Raw genomic sequence first — 22,130 nt, 5'->3', positions numbered from 1 at the left:
GGTACAGGAGGAAATCAAGACACGTCCTGCTTCCTCTCTGGCTACTATGGAGATATTCTTAGTTTTGGTTAGAATATCTGGGTCCCTTTGAGACATCAAGTTCTAGTCCCTGTCTGTCTATTGTCTGTCGTTGGTGCACCAACTTGTCCATACGTCTGTCAATTTATGTTTGTTTTTGTTTTGTTGTTTGAATGATTGTTGTTCTGTGTTTCATGTTGCAAGGAAAAAAGTGGTTAAAATTTTATCTGCTGACTGTCCATCTTTTGATTTAGTTTAACTTGTTTAAAAGGCAGTCTCAATTTGCACAGCAGAAACTAATAAGTTACACAGTACTGTGACTGGGAGTGAAGTACAGCTGGAAAAGCCCTGCTAGAGGCTGATTATCTATACAAGCAGCTCTTAAAGAGGCCAACAGCTTTTTGCTTGTAACAGAAAGTTAGCTTAACATTGGTAACTCAGGGTTGGAGTCATTCTAAACAACATGTGGCACGAGCCAACCCAGGAAAACAGGTCTTTAAAGATACTTCTAAATTGGGATAATATTTGTGTAATTATTATTCTAGAAACTAGACTTATAAAGGATAAGATTTAAAACAATACTTATTTAATGAGGTATTAAAAGCTTCACTGTCATGCATTCATATATAAGAATTGGCAGCCAAACTTTGTAACATGAAAGTGATGATTTTGGTATTGATTTTAAAGAGAATAGACTGTTTAAAATTGGGTTTGCTTTCCAGAAGTTTTGGATATATTCTAATATTGCAAAAGAAACTTAAAAATTATGGTTAAAATTGCCAGTGTTCCATTGACTGCAGTTTGCAGTTTGATTGCAAGCTCAGGATTTTTAACTCACCCATATATTGTAATTAGGATGATTACAAGAGTTTATCTTTTGAGAACACTAATGCAGTTCCCTGCAGCCACCCGGCCATAGAAAGCAAAGACAGACTTATCTGGATATATTTATCTTTGTGCAGAAATTGGACCCTCATACAATCAGTTTGGCTATGGTCGCTGCCTTGCAGGGGACTACAGTATAGGCAATGATCCCAGAACTCAGGTTAAGTATAAATCATCTTAAGAAAGACTGTCCAAAAATTTAGAGGCATAGACAGACAGTCCAATTGTTCCCCTGGGATCTGTCATCACTGCAGAAGGGACAACCTTTGGGTCAGGACCCTGGTGGTATGCTCAGATTAAAAGATATTTACATTTGAGTTAATGCAAAGCTTAGAGAAGCCTCAGTGAGGCTTGTGTGGCATCTCTTCTGTTTTGCAAACCCTGATAGGGAAGTTTTGGGACCTCACCTCTCCTTGCCTCCCGGGATTTATTTTTAAGCCAAAAAAAAATTATTACAGATCTAACCACGTGTTGTTCAAAATAAAGTTTAAACTTAAGATTTATGAAAGGTCAATGAGGCTGTGGAACTTCTAAAGGCATTGCTATCTGGACTGCCTACTACATATAGAGTAGTGGAAGCTTCTGTATTCAATTGTTATCAATTGTAATCAATGGTAATCAAACATTAGCTGCTTATTTTAGCTATTGTATTTCAATGTGCCTACAGCAATTCTTTGGTAAAAGAGAACATTAATGTCAAATCATCTTTCTTCATCTCCAAGTAAAGTTTTAACATCCTATTATGAATCTGTTGTGGTGTTAATAAAGAATTGTAAGATAAAATCATGAAGATACTTAAAGAAAATGTCTTAAAAACCTAATGAGATTTCTTATCTCAAACAGCAATTCAATTGGTTATTGCAGAATATTGATATTTGGTCTCTTGCATACTAAACTTTTAAGGTAAAATTGATAGTTATTATACAAATGACAAGTTATTAAAAATTACTTCTATGCATGCTTTTGTATTTCCTGTAAATTTATGCATGCATCCCATAAAGAATACCTCTATTGTATTTATAAACAGTCCTTCTATGGGAGAGAAATGTATGTGATTGAATCACATGTCTATTCTTTTGAGTTTCCTTCTGCTTCAGCACAGATAATTGAATTGTGTGCTGTAGCCAGTGTTTTGAAATCTTGAAAAATCAAGCAGGTGGAGACATTCATAAAGGATATTATAAAATAGTAGTAGATTTCAAAGACTGTTTCTTTACTATTCCTTTGCATACTCAGAATTGTGAAAGATTTGCTTTCAGTGTTATTTCTATTAATTTTAAAGAGCCAATGAAAAGGTATCAATGGATAGTTCTTTCTCAAGGCATGGCTAACAGTCCTACTTTATGTCAAAAATTTGTGACACAAGCCATTCAGCCTAATAGACAGCAATAACCAATTATATACATTATATATTATAGCTAATATATATAATTATATATATTAGCATGGATGATATCTTATTAGCAGGGAAAGATCCTCAGAACTTGCTTCTATGTTATAGAAATTTACAATAGGCATTATCTGATAAAGGATTACAAATAGCCCCAGAAAAAGTGCAAACTCAAGATCCTTATAATTATTTAGGTTTTAGGCTTACAGATAAAGCTGTTTTTCCTTAGAATGTAATTATATGTAAGGACAATTAAAAAAAAAAAAACTTTAAATGATTTTCAAAAGCTGTTAGCTGATATTTCTTTGCTCTGTCCTTATTTAAAGCTTACTACAGGAGAATTAAAACCCTTACTTGATATTCTTAGGGGGAGTGCTGATCCTACCTCTCCTCAAGTAGTAACTTCAGAAGGGTTGTTGGCCTTACAAGTAGAAAGAGCTACTGAAAAACAATTTGTTACTTATATAGATTATCTTTGCTTTTACATTTGTTGATTTCTAATATGACTCATACACCTACAGGACATTTTGAGGTCAACTGCCTCAGTCTGTGGAACTTGTCACACAAATCCTACTGGAGGTGGTGTGGCACAAACACCATTCTTGCTCGAAAAATCCTATTTATATTGGTCATATAAGAGCTCATTCTGATCTTCCCAGACCTTTAACTGCAGACAATGATTGTATTGACAAAGCTTTGATAGGAGAAGCTTTAATTTCAGATCCTATTGTTTTGGCTAAATGTGGTCACACTAAAATTCATCTTTCTAGTCATACCTTAAGACTCCTACATAAGGGGCTGGTGAGATGGCTCAACAGGTAAGAACACCCGAATGCTCTTCCAAAGGTCCTAAGTTCAAATCCCAGCAACCACATGGTGGCTCAGAACCATCCATAACAAGATCAGACTCCCTCTTCTGGAGTGTTTGAAGACAGCTACAGTGTACTTACATATAATAAATAAATAAATCTTTTAAAAAAAAAGACTCCTACATAAGATCGCTAAGAAGCAAGCTAGAATAATTTTAAAGCAATGTCCTGACTCTTACATTGTCTCAAGTTCCTCTCTTAGGGGTTAATCCATGAGGCCTTATGCCAATCATATTTGGCAAATAGATGTAACTCATTATTCAGAATTTGGAAATTTGAAATATATACATTTTTGCAGTGACACTTGTTCAGGACTCATTTTTACTTCTCTACATACAGGAGAAGCTTCTAGAAATGTAGCTGATATTGCTTACAGACTTTTACTGCTATGGGATTGCCTAAAATCATCAAGACAGATAATGGCCCTGCTTATAATGGAAACAATTTTATACAGTTTTGTAAGGAATTTGGAATTGAACATAAAACTGAAATTCCTTATAATCCATGGGACAAGGAAGGAATTGTTGAACATGTGCACTGCACTCAGAAAAATTGGCTTTTCAATACAAAAAAGGGAGATCATATCCCCATACACCACAAAAAAATTTAAAATTTCAATGCTAAGTAACTCTTTGAATGTGGGGAAGAGGGCATGTTTGTGTTTTCTCTGCAGGATGCAGAAGGAGCATGCTAGCTGCTAGAGTGGTTAGTGAAACTTGCTGATGCTGGGACAAAGAATGATGCTGATCTTGAGTTTGTAAAGTGTCCTGACAATGATTATAGAGAAGTTGTATTGGGCCTTTGTCCCTGATCCTCCCTTTGCTACATCCAACAGTATGGGAAGGCCTAGAAGTTGTGGTAATGGTAAACAACACTAAGTTGCTAGATATGGCTGCTGGAGGACATTTCACCATCAATAGAGAAATTAATTACTAAAGATTTAGAACTAAAGTCTCCATATACTTTTGTGGGAGACACAGCTATAGACACTTCTGTCCTAGTTTTGCAAGGAGAAAATTATGAGCTTCTTAGAACAAAAATAGATACAGAATAAAGAAAATGAGCTGAGTGCACAGCTCTCCACATTGTCTGTACATCATCCTTTTTCCTGGCTATCTCTCTTAACAGAGGGCCTGACACTGCCAATATTAATGGATTAATAAATATCTCAGCCTGCTTCCTTTGTGCTGCATTAGGACACCCTCTATTAACAGCTGTCCCTTATCCCATTCCTTTTAATATGCCTGGTGCGAGTCATAAAAAATTTTCCCCAATTTTTGAAGTACCCTTGTTCTTGATCCCTGAACAACAGCAATTTAAATTCTGCTATACTAGTCCCAATGATAATTTGTGCAATCAAACTAGCTCACCTAGTCAGGATCTTATTTCCCCTGAAGGGTTCTGTATTTGGTGAAATGGTGTCCTTACTAAAACTATATCCAAAAACATAAATAAAGAATTTCTATGTCTTCCTGTGACCCTAGTTCCTCAGTTGACCTTGCTAACTCCCACCAAGTATTTGACATGGAATATCCCCCTGGATACTAGAATCAAGTGAGCTGTTTTCCTTCTTGTAGTGGCCAGTGCCTCCTTCTGTTACGGCTGCCGGTTTGGCTGGAGGAACTGTAACCCATTCTCTTCTCACCAACGCCAAATTATCTCAACAATTTGTGTTGGCAGTGGAAGCCTCCATTGAGTCATTAGCTTCTTTACAGAGATGATTAACTTCCTTTGCCCAAGTTGCCTTACAGAATTGAAGAGCACTTGATTTGCTGACTGCTGAGAAAGGTGGCACCTGTCTCTTTCTGCAAGAATGTTGCTTTTATGTAAATGAATCAGGTATAGTGGAAACAGGAATCCAACAGTTACATAAACTTAAGTTGGAGCTCCAGGGAAAACAGTTTTCAGCCACTGCTAATAATTGGTGGAAGTCCTTTATGTACATCCTCTTGATGCCCCTCTTTGGACCTTTAATAAGCATTTTATTATTAGTAACTTTGGGGCCCTTTATTTTTAACAGAATTACTGGTTTTATAAAATAACAGATTGAGCCAGGCAGTGGTGGTGCACACCTGTAATTCCAGCACTTGGGAGGCAGAGGCAGGCAGATTTCTGAGTTCGAGGCCAGTCTGGTCTACAGAGTGAGTTCCAGAACAGCCAGGGCTACACAGAGAAACCCTGTCTCAAAAAACCGAAAAACCAACAAACAACCCTCCCAAACAAAACAAACAAACAAACAAACAAACAAACAAACGAAAAGCAGATTGATTCCTTGGCATTGAGACCCTTGCAAATTCATTATCATAGACTTGGTTTGACTGACAGAGGCCTTGCTGAACCTAAGGTTGATAATTCTCCTTCAGGAGCTGCATAGGATTCAGACCTGTGCATACTGGTTCTTTATAAAATGAATCCAGTATAGGCACCAGCTTGGGTTGCGAGGCTAAGCACCCCCGGGGAAGGTCTAACATGGACCATCTCTGAATTCCCCTTGAGACAAACCTGGTTTGCAAGGAGGTTGCTATCTGTTTTCAACCTTATTGTAAGGATTTTTCTAAGGCCCTGCCTCCCCTCCCCAAAAGATACCAAGAGCAATGACTGTGGGTCTTGATGGTACCCATGGGAGGAATCGGGTCAATGCTCCGTCCACTGATTAACGCACACTCATCCAAGGATGAGATGAATATTGATCACCCCAGTTACATGGGGCCTTATTGAAAATAATTAAAAGGGAGGAGATGCCAGGAGCCAAGGCCTCAGCCATGGCCTTTTGGATATTTTCTAGTTTACATAAACAATCCTGAGAGAACATTCATAGTCATAACAGTAAGAATGTTTGTGGGTAAAAAGGACACTGTGACCATTGGTTCCAGGAGCTGAAGATTGCCACCTGACCGTCAGAGAGTCCCCAGGCTCTTTTCCCCTTCCCTGGAGCCTCATCTTGCTTATGCTTATATTACGACTCTTGAATAAAGTTTTTTGAGCTTGATCAGTATGATTGACTTGCGATCATTCTTCTTGTGTCTTTCCCTCCCACTCTCTCACTCCCTTGCCCTGGGTCCCCACTGGTTATCCCTGCAGGTTGGGACAACAGTACAGTACTGCTCTTTGGGAGGAGGGTAATCATAGAGCTAAGGGGAAGAGACAGAATAGATGTGAGAAATATTCTAAGTTGAAGTCAGCAGAATTTGCCAGTGGACAAGTACAGTGGGATGTCAAATATCAAATTTTCCAGCTGAAATTCAGCCTGGGGTTGATGGACAAAGCTGGCATTGTGAGCAGTAGCAGGAAAAGAGAGGCTGGAGCTGAGGCAAGATAAAAGAAGAACCTTCTAGCTGTTCTTTGAAAATCATGGGGGAGACAGAAAGCATTGGCACTTTAGGAAATACTTCCATGATTTCTGATTGTATTTTCATGAATTTTAATTTTCTTTCTACTGTGTTACTTTCATTTCACCGTACTACTGAACAACAATGGTAGTTTGGTTAGTACCTGAAAGCAAATTGATGAGTATAAACGAATGTCCAGGCCTTCATACTACCTTATGTAACATGATAACAGAAGAACACTGGATGAGAATTGTAGAGCAAAATATTAGTGTCTCATTTTTGTTTGTGTTCAGTTTACAAAACACTGTCTTTTGTGGAACATTCAGCTTCATGGGGCATTTTGGGTTGGACCAAAGGTCTCATTTGTTATGAAGATAGCACAGAGCCAAATAGTTTACACAGGTTTTGAAGTTTCATACTTTTCTTCCCAACATTGAGACAGAAAATTGGGACTAATGGTCCCAGCTCTGCTTCTGCCTCCAGCATCTATACTCTAGCCTTCTTGTCACCATGAACCACAGAATAAATTCAGTAAAAAAATTGGAGAATCTAGAGTTTCAGTGATGACTTGCCCTACTTTTCGATATTCTTTCTTCTACAGCATCCCCAAAGCCACAATGATTCTAAATATAAACTTGGAAGGCATGTAAGGAAAACCCAGGCTATTAAAATTAGAAAAATTTAAGCTGTAATATCATTTTTGCCCTAAAGTTTTATATCATCTAGATCACTTGTATTCTGAAAATTAATATTTTAAAGTTACAAAGCAGAATTCATAAGGGTTAACATATCTGATTATCAGCATGCTAGTGGTTCATGTCATGGACTCAAGATGTAGATATAGCCTCAAGATATATACTTGTTGCTTCATTTCTCAGTGTATGGCTAGATAGTAAAGTTACTGATTCTACTCAGCAGTTAACATATAGCAAACATAGATGGACCAGACCTTATTCTCAACACTTAAAACAGTATAGAATTGCTCTAGGATTGTCCTTCAGTACTGACATACTTGCCTAGCATGCATGAAGTCCCCATCCCATCTCTAGCACTATGAAAAGGATACAAGATTACATAAAATACTGTTCTAATATTGTATTATGAAGTCTATTTACAAATTCACTGTCTGGATAAGACTGTATATATTCTCTGCCCTTATGTATCTCCCTGTAGCTAAAGAATACTGACTACTGTCCTATTTACAGGCTTAACTTTATGGATGTATGTAAATATATGCATACCATATCCTAATATTTGAGTAGTGCTTTCTGTTCTCCATCCTCTAATTTGAAAACAGATGGGGATATGGCCTTAAGCTCTAGTCCCATATGGGCAGGACATATGGAATGGAGATTCACAGTTTAGAACTTCAGGAGGTTTTGTAAAGCTCCATATAAGAAATTGATATCATTGTTATTCTTTTTCTAAGCTAACCAACATGCTTCAGAGCTAGAAGTAGGTTTTTTGTTTATATGCAAATGAGAATTCTCTTTCAAGAAGTCTGTCTAATATATAGTAAGGTATATTTTATATGGAAAGAGTTAATACTTAATACTTAAGAAATAGTACAATAGAACACATAATGAAGATAATAAAAACACCTAAAAGGTGACCGCTCTATTTATCCTTCCCCTAAGAAAATATTATCATCCCCACATGCAAGATATAAAGCAGCAAGCAAATAATATACTTGCTTTATTACAACTTCCATTATCATCAAAGAAAAGAAAAATTTCACTATAAGCATAATAGGTGGTATGTACAAAATAAATTGAGGTACTAAAGAGAGAAACTGCCAGAAAACAATGTATATGGTATCCTCCAGATCCATTGACTAAATGTGGACACTCAGGGGAAGCATATGCCAAGAAGAATGAAAAACATGTCAAAACCCAGACTGAGCTTAACTGGATAGATTGAATAAGTACTAGGTAGAAGGCCTTTTTTTATAGTTGGGGACTAACTGTGGAAAGAGGAATCATGAATTCTGGGGGAGCCCGTCATTTATTCTTTCTGAGACCTATCTAAAATTTGATTTAACTCTGAAGGCAGTCTTGGGAAGATGCTGATGATCGTGAAGGTATTATCATCTAACTTTAAAAGGACCCATTGGGCTGCTGTTGAGAGTATATGGTATGAGATTCAAACATAGAAACAAAGAGACCACTTACAAATCAAATGGAATCTGAGAGACAATAGTGGCAAATAAATGAGTTGGTTTTGGAAAGATCTGAGGTATGTGAATATGAACAGGCACACTTACTAAAATATGAAGGGGTGATGAAGCAGCCTTCTTATTAGACTGCCAGAGATTGGTTTGGCTTTGCATAGTGTTCTGAAGAATAGCTGGAGTCTAATGACAGCAATTGCTACTGTCTGAATGGTTAGATGGGAAAATCTAAACTTCAGAGAAGGGAGTGGGATGGGACCCATGAACTGCTTTAAGCTCTTCCACCCAATATTTAAAATTGAAGAGAAATGAAATGGTACTGAAGTTTTTAAAAATGAAATGTGACTACAAACAACTTGGTAATTACTATATTGAAACAATTATTTTTATGATTGTTAAGTCTCACAGACCATGATACTGCATTATAACTTCAGACACAACTTACTAGAATATTGTATGTGATAAAATAAAGAAATAAGAGATTCAAACATATATTTTAAAGGTTTAAGACTAATTACTAGTAAAGATATAGAAATATTTTTTCAAATGTCAATACCTCCAAGGAACTGTAAAAATGCTATTCCTGAGTATTGGTTTCTTTGGTAATTCTTTCAAGTAGACAGATTTGGAAATTCTCATGTCTTTGAAATGGTCTCTCTTACCTGGGTAGAGGGTACAATCCATGAATGACAGATCATCAATTGCAATATCTCCAGTAAATCCATCTCCCACTGAGGCCACTATCAAGATCTAAGAAATAAAAGAAAGGTGTTGAACTGAGAATAAAATTATAGAACCCTGGGGATGAAAAGGAGCTCACAAAGCTGGGGAGATGAAGACAGCTCACTCAGCAAAGTGATTTCTATGTAAGTATGAGGTGTTGAGATTGATCCCATATACCCACATAAAAATTATGGGGTGCGTTGAGCAGCTCTAATCCCATCACTGAGGAGGTGGATACAGAATGATTCTAGAGTCTCACTGGACAGATAGTCTAGCCCCGTGGTTATCAACCTTCCTAAAGCTTCAATCCTTTAATACAGTTCTATCATGTTGTGATAACCCCTCAAACATAAAATTATTTTCATTGCTACTTCATAATTATAATTTTGATGCTGTTATAAATCATAATATAAATATTTTTGGGATAAAAGTTTGATAAAAAAGGGGTGTGTGACACACAGATTTAGAATTACTGGTCTAGCCTAACTGATATGGTCCAAATCTCAGTGAGAGAAAGACCCTGTCGCACAGAAGTGAATATGGTTCATGAGGATGACAGCTGAGCCTGTCATGTGGACACCACATGCACCTTCCTACATACATACATATGCTTAAGTGTGCGAACACAGACATATATACACCATATGTACCGTGTATGTGTATGTGTGTGTGTATGTGTGTGTGTGTGTGTGAGAGAGAGAGACAGACAGACAGACAGACAGACAGACAGACAGACACAGAGAGAGAAATGAAAAGAAAGCTATTCATTTTCCTTGGTTACAAGAAGTATTATAATTATCAGGCCTATGTAAGGCTGAGTCCCATTCTGTTTCTACCGTATCCTATGCAGATTGGGTCTGATAAACCTGACTAGAGGGTTAAGAAAAGAACGGACACAAGTACAGAATTTCTGGGGTTAGAGTGACTGTGCATCCTGTGATGAAAAGGCACCACCTACTCAGCAACCAGGAACCTCAGCACTTCTACTTTGTATGAGACACTTGGAAGGAGTTAGCTGCCCTCTTCAGGAGGTTTCTATAGGCATCAGCCTTGGGCTATAAACACGGAGGAGGAGGAAGCTTTGTTGATAGTTCTGCACACACTGGTGAATCATTTTTAAACATTTATACTTGTTCATAAACTATCAACATCCCACTGGGCCTAGAGGAAGGCTTTACCACCCTCTGATCCTGGCATGGGAGATAGACTTTGTCAGTTTTGCATGGGTCTGAGGCTTTAGTCCTTATCAGTAATACATACTCACTTTGGGTTTTATCTACTAAGAGATTCACCAGAGTCTTCCTCAGCTCCTCACACTGTATCTGAGACATTTCAATAGTCTGAAATCTCACCACTCAGATTCACTGGATTCCCTGTAAATTTCAAATGTGGCTCTAGAGTTGTCTTGTTTCCTTCTGATCTTTAGGTAACTGAATCCCATTCACTCTTCCCTCATTCAATCTCCCATTTTGTCTTTCATTAACTTTTTATCTACTTCTGAGTTTAAATGACCTCACCCTTCCAGAAGCTTATTATTATATGATGGAATACACATCATATCTTAGGCATTTTTTTCACATGTATTTGAAACTGGCTAATCCATATTGATCCTTTTTGGAATTGTATTAATCACAGAAACTCACATGATTTTGGTGCTGTTATAGGATCTGTAATTTCACCCAAAGCCAAGGAAATACTAGCAAACCACTACCGTATATGGCTGATTATGATTAAAGCTGAGTCTTACTGTCATAGAATTAATCATGATGAATTATTTTAATACATATGCAAATGTGTGGCATACTTATTCAGCATCTTAATAAAAAAGAATTGGAACAAACCAAAACTTTTACAGGAAGTTTATTCTCCTCTTTTTCATTATTAAAAGAAAATAATTTCATTTCATTTTTTTTCACAACTGCTGAATATGGAAGCTGAAATTTTAGTTCACTTCTCTCATGTTCTATTCTGTATTGAATGCTATCAAGACCATATATATTGATAACCCAGTCCAAGGAGGGAGGTTTAAAAAAGTCAAATTTGCTGATATCAAACCTCTTGGTAAACTTCCTCAAATTTAACTTTCTTAAAAATGTTGCTGAAGCCACGCTATGATAAAAACTTGTCAATATGAAAATACTTAGCATCAAATACTAGTCAAATATATAGTCCACTTCATATTGCCTGAGAAAAACTTGTATAATCAATTTTTATCAAGATTATGTCGATATACATTTTTTCATTTCTATCAAGAAGGAAAAAAAATGTTACAAAGAGTTGCTCCACTGGAGGGAATCCAGGCCTGGTACTATCAATAGTGAAAAATTGCTGGCTGAGAAGGTCATAGACCATGGTAGGAACTTAACGCTGTTGTTTAAGTTAACAGAGTGACAATGTGTGTTTATGACTTCAGACCAGCATTACTCTCAGCCTAATTGGAGAAGAATCTCTTTGCTTTGATAATCATGAATGCAGAGATTTGTGGCAGGCCAAGGTGTTGAGAATTAGTGACAGTTGTGTGCTCAGCACCATAAAAGCCATTTATAGCATCCCCTCTAAGGTCCAGGGAACATCCTGGAAAAGAGGGTAGAAAGAATGCCTAGAAAGTCTTTCAAATGCACTTCAGTGCATGATATAACAATTGCACCCATGTTTTCACAACAGCTTAGGCTGCCTGTCCTGAGCCTGCAGTAGGTTATGTTTGTTGACTGTTAGTCATAGATTAAAGAGGACTCAAGTTGGCTACTGATGGTTTCTGCTGGGGAAGTAATGATTATTTTCAGTTGTGTACTCACCAAGGAGCCCACCCTAGCCCCAATAGGTAATTCCAAATCATCATTACACAGACAATTCTAGTTAAACCAGTGGGTCACAAAACAAAACAAAAAGACATGAATGTGAGACAGGGACATGCTTGGAGGCAGAGAGAAGAAGTAGAATGGAAGAATGATAGGATGGAGTCCAGGGACAAAGTGAGAATAATAAAAATGCACATTACACATGCACATAAGTGTCAAACAACAAGTCTAATAAAATTTTTATAAGAAATATGATGGGAAGCTAAACAAAATATAGAAACATATTCAGGCCCAAATTCTACAAATATTATTATTAATCAGAAATTAACTGTCAAATTTGTCAAAAATGATTACAAAATTGTATGTTGAAGAAAAGCTATTACTAGCTGAAAATAACTGAAGATGAATAATTGCCAATAATATGGTACTTAGATCAATCTGTATACAATAGCAAAGTGAGGTGATAAACCAGTTCAACTCAGAAGTGAGAACAGTAAAAAGCAGGCATATAGAGAGCCAGTACAATTCATGCCAATAGGCTCAAGACTGTGATAATCTTAATAATGAGCATGGAGAAAAAATAATACCAGGATCCAATGTTTAATTGAAAAATAGAGTTGAAACCCATGGAAGCACCTACATAGTAACTGTGGTTATATATACCACACATGGCTTCATTCTAGGATAGAGACTCATTTGTCATCTACATATATCCTCAAATTAAGGAACTCGCCATTTTCATTGAAAATTACAGGAATATCATGTGACCCAGAGTGTGCCACAGTAAATAAACAGCACATTTGGGAGGCTGCTGCTTGCAAGGATGATTTCTGTTCGAGTTTATTCTTCATTAACCAACAAGCATTTTGGTGCTCTTTCTCAAGGAAAACAGGTAGGTCTTGCTCAAACACATAATTGAATCACACATAGCATTTGTCAAAAAAAAATTTTTTTTTTTTTTTTGGTTTTTCGAGACAGGGTTTCTCTGTTTAGCTCTGGCTGTCCTGGAACTCACTTTGTAGACCAGGCTGGCCTCGAACTCAGAAATCCGCCTGCCTCCGCCTCCTAAGTGCTGGGATTAAAAGCTTGCACCACCACGCCCGGCATAAAATTTCAAAGTTAATGACATAAATGTGAACATTCTTGAGATGCAATGGGCAATAGTTTCAAGTGCTGATACAAGAAAATGTCAGGTTCTGTGTCCTACTAGTAATCTGACTTTTTAAATATCTAAACAACAAAACATTTAAGGAAATATCAGCTGAATCAGCAGGTTAAGAATCTTGCCACCATACCCCAGAATCTGAGTCTGCTCCCCTTAACCCACATGGTGGAAGGAGATAACCCACTCCTTCAACTTGTACCCTAATGTCCACACACATGCCATGGCGAGCACTACCCCCACCCAATAAATATATATTATTAATAAACAAATCTTCAAATAAGATAGTATTTAGTAACATGTTACAAGTTTAAAACTAATTTTCAAATATAGATATAAACAATTCTGTTCTATATTAATCTAAGTACATAAAGATTCTTAAGTTATGAGTCATCTGAAAATTAGTATGTCTCCACATAGGAATACATCTTCTACTATACATATACGCATAGTATTTCTGTTCCAAAAATTCCACTTTATATACAGTGTTGCTTCTAGAGTAAATGGAAGTGCATTGAACTATTAAATATTATATGGAAGATAGTACTGAATTCTGGAAGTTAGAGAAGTCACATTTTATGCCTACATCCCATTGTATTTAATTAAATGATCTAAGATTCAATTGAAAACCTGGTGCAGTGTAAACTTTGGTTTCTTAACTTACATGTGATAAATACGAAGATTACAAAGAGTTGGGAAAGAATTTGGCAAAAGATTTCTTGATGTACATAACCATAAATTAATTAAAACATTAACATGTGACATATTGACATGTCTTGACAGCAGTCACTTGTGTTGTGCCCTATACCTTCCTGAAGTGCAATTTTCTGGTTTTGTTGGAGACTCAGTTGTGTCATGTGATGTTTTTCTGGACACAGTCTTATATGAGGATGTTTTTGCTGAGAACAGATTCGTGGTGTTTTTGTGGAGGTTGCCTGGTGAAAAGACATGTGATGTTTTGCTATAGCAGATGGTAGAGTACACCTGATGTTTTGAAAGAGTTTAAGTATAATCCAACAGACAGTGGACAATGCTCTTGCATTGGTTCACCTTGCTTTCTTTGCTGATTGTTGCTTGTTGTGACTTTGTAGAGAGAAATGCATCAAAGATATTCTGGTGGTGTTCTAGCTGCTTCTTGCCACTTCCACAGACTTATGCCCATTGGGAGAGCCTCAAGGTTTCTCCTGGATCAAGTTGCTGTAACTGATTCATGTTTGGTGTTTGCCAAGTGGACTGGAGTGCTGCTTCCCATTTGCTAGTGAGCTGGACTGCTGACACTGAAGATTGGAACCACCACAAATAACGGTTTCTAAATAGGTCCAAAACCCCTGTTTTCTATTAACCGTTATTCCCCAGAGTCTGGTGAGTAGTGGGTAGAATAGAGCTTAAATAGTTTAAAAACCTATAAATTAAAGTAAGTTTTTAAAAAATAGAAGGCTATACCTTCCTGTATCCCCTATTCTACATACATAACATCTGCTTTTATGTCTTACACATATCTTGATACCATATGGCAGGTACAAACACTGCTCAAAACACCAAGCTCAGAGGTAAAGTAACTGCATGCCATAAGTTGTAGTGTTTGTTTGTTTGTTTTTTACTGAAGCAATTTAGAGATTTTCTGCTCTTATAGAAGTTCGATGTTCTAATAATGCAAAAGAGAAGGCATGTTCCTATCATGTCTACTGTATGGTAATTTCAAAACATGCAATTTAATTGTTCAAGTCATGTACAAAACCCATCACTAAGTTACTAACAATTTTCAAAGAACCTTACCCCTTCTGCTTTTTAATAGTTTATACTTATTTTTCATTTCCTTTCCCAGAAAACTATAGCCCGTGTTAGTCTGATTTCACAAAGGATTTGTGAGGAATTGATCTCAATTCCTCAAAAGGCATTCAGAAACTACTTGATATGTTTCACATGATCTGTGATTTTTGTGGACACCTTAAAGGTTGTTGTAAAATATAAAAAAGTTGCAATCTAATACATAGGGAAAGATTTGTTGAGATTAACATAAGAGTGCTTTAAATCATCTTTAGAACTTTTTACATAACCCTAAAAACAATTTCTATAAAATAAGATGAAGATTTGATTTGACAAAATTTCTATTTATTAGTTTATCTCTGCTTGTTCTTACGGTACACACAAAACTCTGCAGAATAATTGAAGTTTTCAATTATTGTACTAGATTTGAAACACTGTCATTAAATGTTGGCCATAAAAGTTGCATTTCATAAGTATAAAAAGCTAGGCACAAACATAGGCAATAAAAATATAATTGTACTACCAAAGAACTAAATGAACCAACACAGACAAGTAGACTAAGCACAATAAGAAGATGGCTTCAACAAAAATATTATGCCTGCACAAACTGACTGACTCCTTAAGTAAGCTAGAAAATGGAAATGGCTGTGTTACTATTCAGTCATCATATTGAATTTCTTCTTAGGTAATGTTGAGCTATGAAGAAATACGGCTTTTTACAGGTTTTTTACTCAGAAAAAAAAATTGGTTTCCATGGTAACCAAAAAGGAAAGAAATCTATGCTAGTCTTTGAATGTCTTATATATATTACACAAAAGACTGAATAGTGTAGTTCCTGGGCTAGACCCAGATTATTAGAGTTTCCCCTAAGAAATGTCAAGTCAGATCGCCAGGGTTTGAAATGTAGGCTATTTCTCAAGAAGACTTTGCTCCTTGCGTGTCACAGACTCCAGTCCTCTCTACTGCCTACCACCAATTACCTTATAACTAATACATGTCTATCATTCATGTACTTTGTCTGGTTCCCGAAGGCATCTAAATCTGGAAACTAAAGCATCTGTGATTTTTCCCCTGCTTCTGAGACAACAAGACAGTCCAACACATTGGAATGTACAAATGTTTTTATTTAAAAATGAAGGTTTTATAGTAAAAATGTATAGCTATGTAAGTGCTTTCCAAAATTTTCCCACTCCCGTAAGATAACATGATGAGAGACAAGTATGTCCATGTACCTAGATATACCTTAGGAGAAGCACATTGGGGGGCTCTTATAGATTGCTCACAGAACTGCCCTTTGTGGAAGGATGGAAGTGACAGAGGACAGGACTTAATTGGGGACTTATTTTTACTATGTAACTATGTAAGGATGCAGAGAGCTGGAGTAAGAGCATTCAAGAGGAATCTTTCATTCTTTAATTCTTTGTCACTATATCTATACTTGAAATGTTTAGGTCAGTGCAGCCTCCCTTACCCTCTCTACTGTATTATTTACGACCAAAGGATTCTCTTTTGTAGGGTTGGAGTAACTGCACCCAGCTCTAGCTGATAAGACTTCTCTTCGTCCAAAGAACTGAAGGAGTCTGCAACCCTGTAGGTGGAACAATATGAACTAACCAGTACACCCAGAGCTCGTGTCTCTAGCTGCATATATAGCAGAAGATGGCCTAGTCGTCCATCATTGGGAAGAGATGCCCCTTGGTCTTGCAAACTTTATATGCCCTGTACAGGGGAACGCCAAGGTCAAGAAGTGGGAGTGGGTGGGCAGGGGAGCAGAGTTGGGGGAGGGTATAGGGGACATTCGGGATAGCATTTGAAATGTAAATGAAGAAGATATCTAATAAAATAAGTTAAAAAAAAAAAAGACTTCTCGTCACCCACAAAGCCTCTTCCCATTCGTGTTTCTGCTGTGTTAGAGGCAGAGAGAAAAGCATATCAAAGAGCTTGCTTAAAGAACAAGGTCACACAAGACTTAGACACACCTCTTTATATGAAAAATGCATTTCATATATTAAGTGACATGTGCATACACAGACACACAATCTTCTTTCCAAGTGTGTGGGTCATATGAAACACATTTGTTTTTGCCATTTTAAATGAATCCAAAAGCCAGTGTTTATTTCAGCTTCTTTTCTCAGTTCAAATGTACAAAAAGAGGTAAAAAAAAAAAAAAAAAAGTGGACACGGTTAGCTTTGTGTTTACAATTTATTCTTCCATTTCCCTCATATTACAGTGCCTTTCTGAAACTTCCCAAGTGGAATTTGAAAGGGATAAATGGTGATCAAATTGAAACTAACTCGCTGCTTGAGACGCTGCTCTGCAAATGTGCATTCTATTTTAAAGCTTCCTCTGGAGACTGTTTTTGTGCAAGCTCTCTCACATCCCATCTATTATTTGAATGAAGACAAATAACACTCAGTTTCTCCAAGTCCTAAGAATTCATACAAAGCATATTTGACTTCTGGGTACAATGAAGCATTTAATTGAAAAAACCCGGGTCGATAGTAGGAAAAGAAATGAAAGGGAGGATTAGAGCTATTGACTGAAAAGTTCAGAAAGTTGTGTTTTTATTATTAAGAATGACATAATGAGGTATATAATCTCAACAGAATATGATGTACTATTGTTTAAATGATTTTGACATAAATGTTAGAACTGAATTCTTTAACAAGCATGTATTTTTAGTTGATTAAATATGATCTTTGACAATCTCATACATGTATTCAGTGCACACTGATTATTCTTCCTTCCCACTCTCTTCCGTCTTCCCTCCATCTCTACCATTTCCTCCCCCCTTAAAGTTATTTTTCCAAATTATCTTTAAATATTATTTTTTCAATCAGATTACAATTAAAACTAATATTTAAAGAAAAGTGAGTGGAATTATAGTTTATTGTTATGAATACACAGTAAGTCTTTTTACTATAATACTTACATATTTTCAATGTCCTTGTATAGGAACCATCTAACTACCATTTTTGATGGTTTGAATGACAACGTTCCTATATCTCCAATGTTTGAACACTTGGTCCCCAGTATTTGGAATAGGTTGAGGTGGTATGTGGCCTTACTGAAGGATACATATTTCTGGAGACAGGGTTTAGGATGTAAAAGTTTCTTGCCATTACCAGTGCGTTGTCTGCTTTCTGCTTGTACTTTAAGATGGGAGCTCTCAGCTTCCTTCTCCAGTCTCCATGGCTAATTTGCTTCTCTAGTTGCTATGCCAGCATGTTGGTACACTATCCCACTATGGTGGTGATGGACTCTTTACACTCTAAAACCATAAGACCCAAATAAAACCTTCATTCTGTAAGTTAGGATGTCATTGTATTTCCTCAAAGCAATAGAAAAGTGACTAACAAACCTTTCTACTTAGCAATTGAAAAGGAACACAGCTTCAAATGCAGAATAGGAAACTATTGTAAATCATTTTTTATTGCTGTGAAGAGATACCATAACCATGGCAATTCTCATAAGAAAACATTTAATTAGGGCTGCCTTACAGTTCAGAGGTTTAGTTTATTATCACCATGGAAACATGGTGGTATGCAGGCAAACACTGTGCTTGAGTAGCCAAGAATTCTGCATCTTGATCCAAAGTCAGCAGAATGAGATTGTGTGTGACACTGGATGTAGCTTGAGCATACATAAGACTTCAGAGTCTGCCTCCACAGTGACACAATTCCTATAACAAGGCCACACCTACTCCAATAATGCCACACCTCCTAATATTGCCTTTCCCTATGCCTATTTGGGGTAGTTTTAATTCAAACCACAAGACCTACCACTAATCAACTCTTTTAGTTTGCATTTCTGTTGCTTTGATTATCATCATGTCCAAAACACCTTCTGTCCAAGAGGGTTTCTTTCATCTTAGATATCCAAGTCACAGTTCCCTTTGAGGAATTACAGGAAGGTTCTCAAGGCAGGAAACTGGTGACAGAAACCATGAACGACCAATACTTACTGATCGTTCCCTCTGGATTATGCTCAGGAAGCTTATCATATACCCAAGGCTCACCTTCAGGAAATGAGGAGCCAGGAAACACCAGCCATGGTAGGATAGGCCCTCCCACATCAATCAGCAATCCTGATAACCCCCACAGACATACCCACAGGCCAATCTGGTGGGAGCTATTTTTCATTTGAAGTTCCCTCTGATGGATGTGTCAAGTTGACAGCTAAGATCACACCAATAATTCTTGGCACTGGCAATGTCCCATTATATCCTCCCTAATAGTTATATAAACTAAAAGTCCAGGAGTTGCTGTACAGTATTTTCCTTTCTCGGAGAAGTCTCTTGGACCATTTGTGTTTCTTTTCCAAATTTCTCATGTTTTGAATTCTATGCATATTTCTCTGACAGTGAAGGACAAGCTCCCAAACAGACATTAAGGACCACACAGCATTGGGCATACTAAGCCCAAGCCATGTGGCCAGTACATTGTATGTTAGGGAAAGAAAAGAATACTTTCAAATAAAGCAATTTACATCCCTCATGATGAGACAGGTTATTCCCCACATTTTACATAGCAGGCTTATTCTAAACAGGTTTTATTTACATGGCTTATAAAGACCAAATACATGTTGATAATTCTTCCTATCCCACCGTACTATCATCTAACTTTGACACACTGGGTTCTTTGCTCCTACAGCTCTAATGTATCTTTCTCTTCTTCCTATACAGTCTTGATTCTAGATTGATATTATACCAGTTTCTATGTAGTTTTTCCATGTATTTTCTTCTCTCTTCATCCCCAATTCTACCTGGATGTGTATTTCAGGATTCTTTTCCTCACTCTTTGGCTATTTCTTAATTATCACTTTCTAACCATCCAGAAAAATGGATTTATTTGTTAGATAAAATCACCATATGTTTAAAAATATATTAACATATTTATATACAGAAGGTTATATTTTAAAATCTTATTTTATTTTGTTTTTTTTTTTAGATGTGTTTTACTATATACTCAGTCAATTTGATGGGAATTTATAAGTAGAGACACACAGCACTGAGTGTGTCAGTTGAGATTAATTCTGGACAAGATTAGCAGAGTGAGGAGGTTGCTCTGAGTGGGAGCAACACCATCACATGGGCTGGGATCCAACTTTGAGCTGAAGAGAAAGTAACTTGAACACAAGTGTTTAGCTCCCCCTGCATCAGACCAAAGAACAGTACTGCAAGTCCACTCACATTCCTAGTATCGCTATATTCCCTCCATGATGGCTTGGACCCTTGCATTGTGAGCCAGGATACAGCTGCCTTTCCTGGGGTTGCCTTTGGAAGGTGTTTTTGTACAGCAAGGAAAAGGTCACTTACCAACTGTCTGGTCTTGAATTTGCAATTCTGCTTCTATTTCTTTGAGAGAACAAGTGTGTAGGCTTAGATATATTTTAAAAACTACTTAATAAAGTAGATGTTTTATCCTCATTTTTAGCTCACCACCCAGCAGAATAAATGGAAAGAAAAGGTTAATAGAGCAAAGGGGGAAGTGGACCTGTTTAGGAATAGTTATTTGGAGCATAACCAATTTGCATTGTTAGGATATCAGCACTTCACTTCACATTAATCAGGGGGAGCAGCTTATTCACTTGTAAACACTATTCAGTTGTAAGAGTCACAAATACCATGTACAAATCAGCAGTGGCAAGTTGATCTAGAAGAAACTGTCAACTCTGCCAATTGGCCCAAGTCCAAGGAAGTGGCAAGAAGCTGCCAGAACATCACCTTTGATGAGTTTCTCTCTGTGAAGTCATGTCAAATGATGACCAAGAAAGAATGGTAAGGCATTCCAATACCACTCAGCATCATCAGCGACGACCTGCATCAGCAAAGTCCAATGATGACCAGCAAAGAATGGCAAGGCTTACTAATATCATCCAGCACCATCTACATCTGTTGGGCTGTATTTACATCCTTTCTAAACACTACATGTTCCATCAAGCATCTGCTCTAGCAAAATATCACATGCCCTTTGTCCAGACTGCCTCCAGAAAAACACCAGGGGTCTGTCCTTAGCAAAACATCCTCCCATGTGTCTGCTTCAGCAAGAACATTCTCTTATAAGACAATTTCCATTATGACATCATATGACACAACTGAGTCTCCAAAGAAACCATAAATTTCCACTTCACAAGCATGTGCCAGGAGAACTGACAGTAATTACTTTATCTCTGGATAAGGTAGAAAGAACTGTAAAATCTTTATGATGCATTTAAATGGGATCTAGGAAATTTAAACAACTTACCCATAGGCATCGGGTAAAATGATGCCTGACACACTCTAGGAAATCTCCTGGCTGATTTAAAATTCCAAGTCCTTCCTCCAAACTTTCTCTCTCTCTCTCTTTCTCTCTCTCTCTCTCTCTCTCTCTCTCTCTCTCTCTCTCTCTCTCTCTCTCTCTCCTCTCCCCTCTCCTCTCCATTTAATGGCTTCTAAAGTTTTTCACTCACCAGTATGACTAATGACTAAAAGAATACCTGAGAGGGAAGTTTTACAAAGAGTACAAAGTATTTAAATATTTAAATAGTTTGGTTTTGCTTCTTTTAAACTCGTTTTTGCAGGGTAGTTGTTGAAAGAATTTCTCACTAGTCTACCCAGGCTAGACTGGATCTTACTCCATCGTCCAGAATGTCCTCTGAGTCCTAACCCCATGTCTCAGCCTCCTGAGTTGTGGGATAATAGGCATGTGTCTGTATTTGAGAAACTTACTTGTATCTTAAAAATGATTAATTTCTCCCACGTAAAGGTGACATCCACCACACTAGCACTGCCATATGATGAATAATCACTCATCTATATTTGTCATATTTCTCTTGTTTTTTGACACTTGAATATGTAAGACCCCAATGAGGGAACTCCCTCTGGTCCAGTACTCTCTTGGGTCCCCAGTAATTCGAATAACACCTTGCTGTAATTTACATGAGGTACTTTATTTAACGAGGCCTCGGGCCGACTCGTATCTCACGCAGGAGACAGAGGAGTCGACCCAGTCCCTCAGAAGTAAGGGGTTTTTGTAGG

The 22,130-nt window shown here is 37.2% G+C and overlaps 1 protein-coding gene across 1 annotated transcript in view; it reads right to left on the bottom strand.

Annotated features, from left to right (window-relative positions):
* The window catches only part of Malrd1 (MAM and LDL receptor class A domain containing 1), a 658,259-nt gene that overhangs the window by 455,021 nt on the left and 181,108 nt on the right, over positions 1-22,130 (bottom strand). Inside the window, exon 18 of the mRNA XM_021195116.1 lies at positions 9,324-9,411. Coding sequence (XP_021050775.1) covers positions 9,324-9,411 — 88 coding nt within the window. The remainder of the gene's footprint in view (positions 1-9,323; positions 9,412-22,130) is intronic.

Source organism: Mus pahari, chromosome 3 (assembly GCF_900095145.1).
Source record: "Mus pahari chromosome 3, PAHARI_EIJ_v1.1, whole genome shotgun sequence".
NCBI lineage: Eukaryota > Metazoa > Chordata > Mammalia > Rodentia > Muridae > Mus > Mus pahari.
The sequence above is the reverse complement of the archived record's forward strand: the minus strand, read 5'-3'. Positions and strand labels throughout refer to the sequence as shown.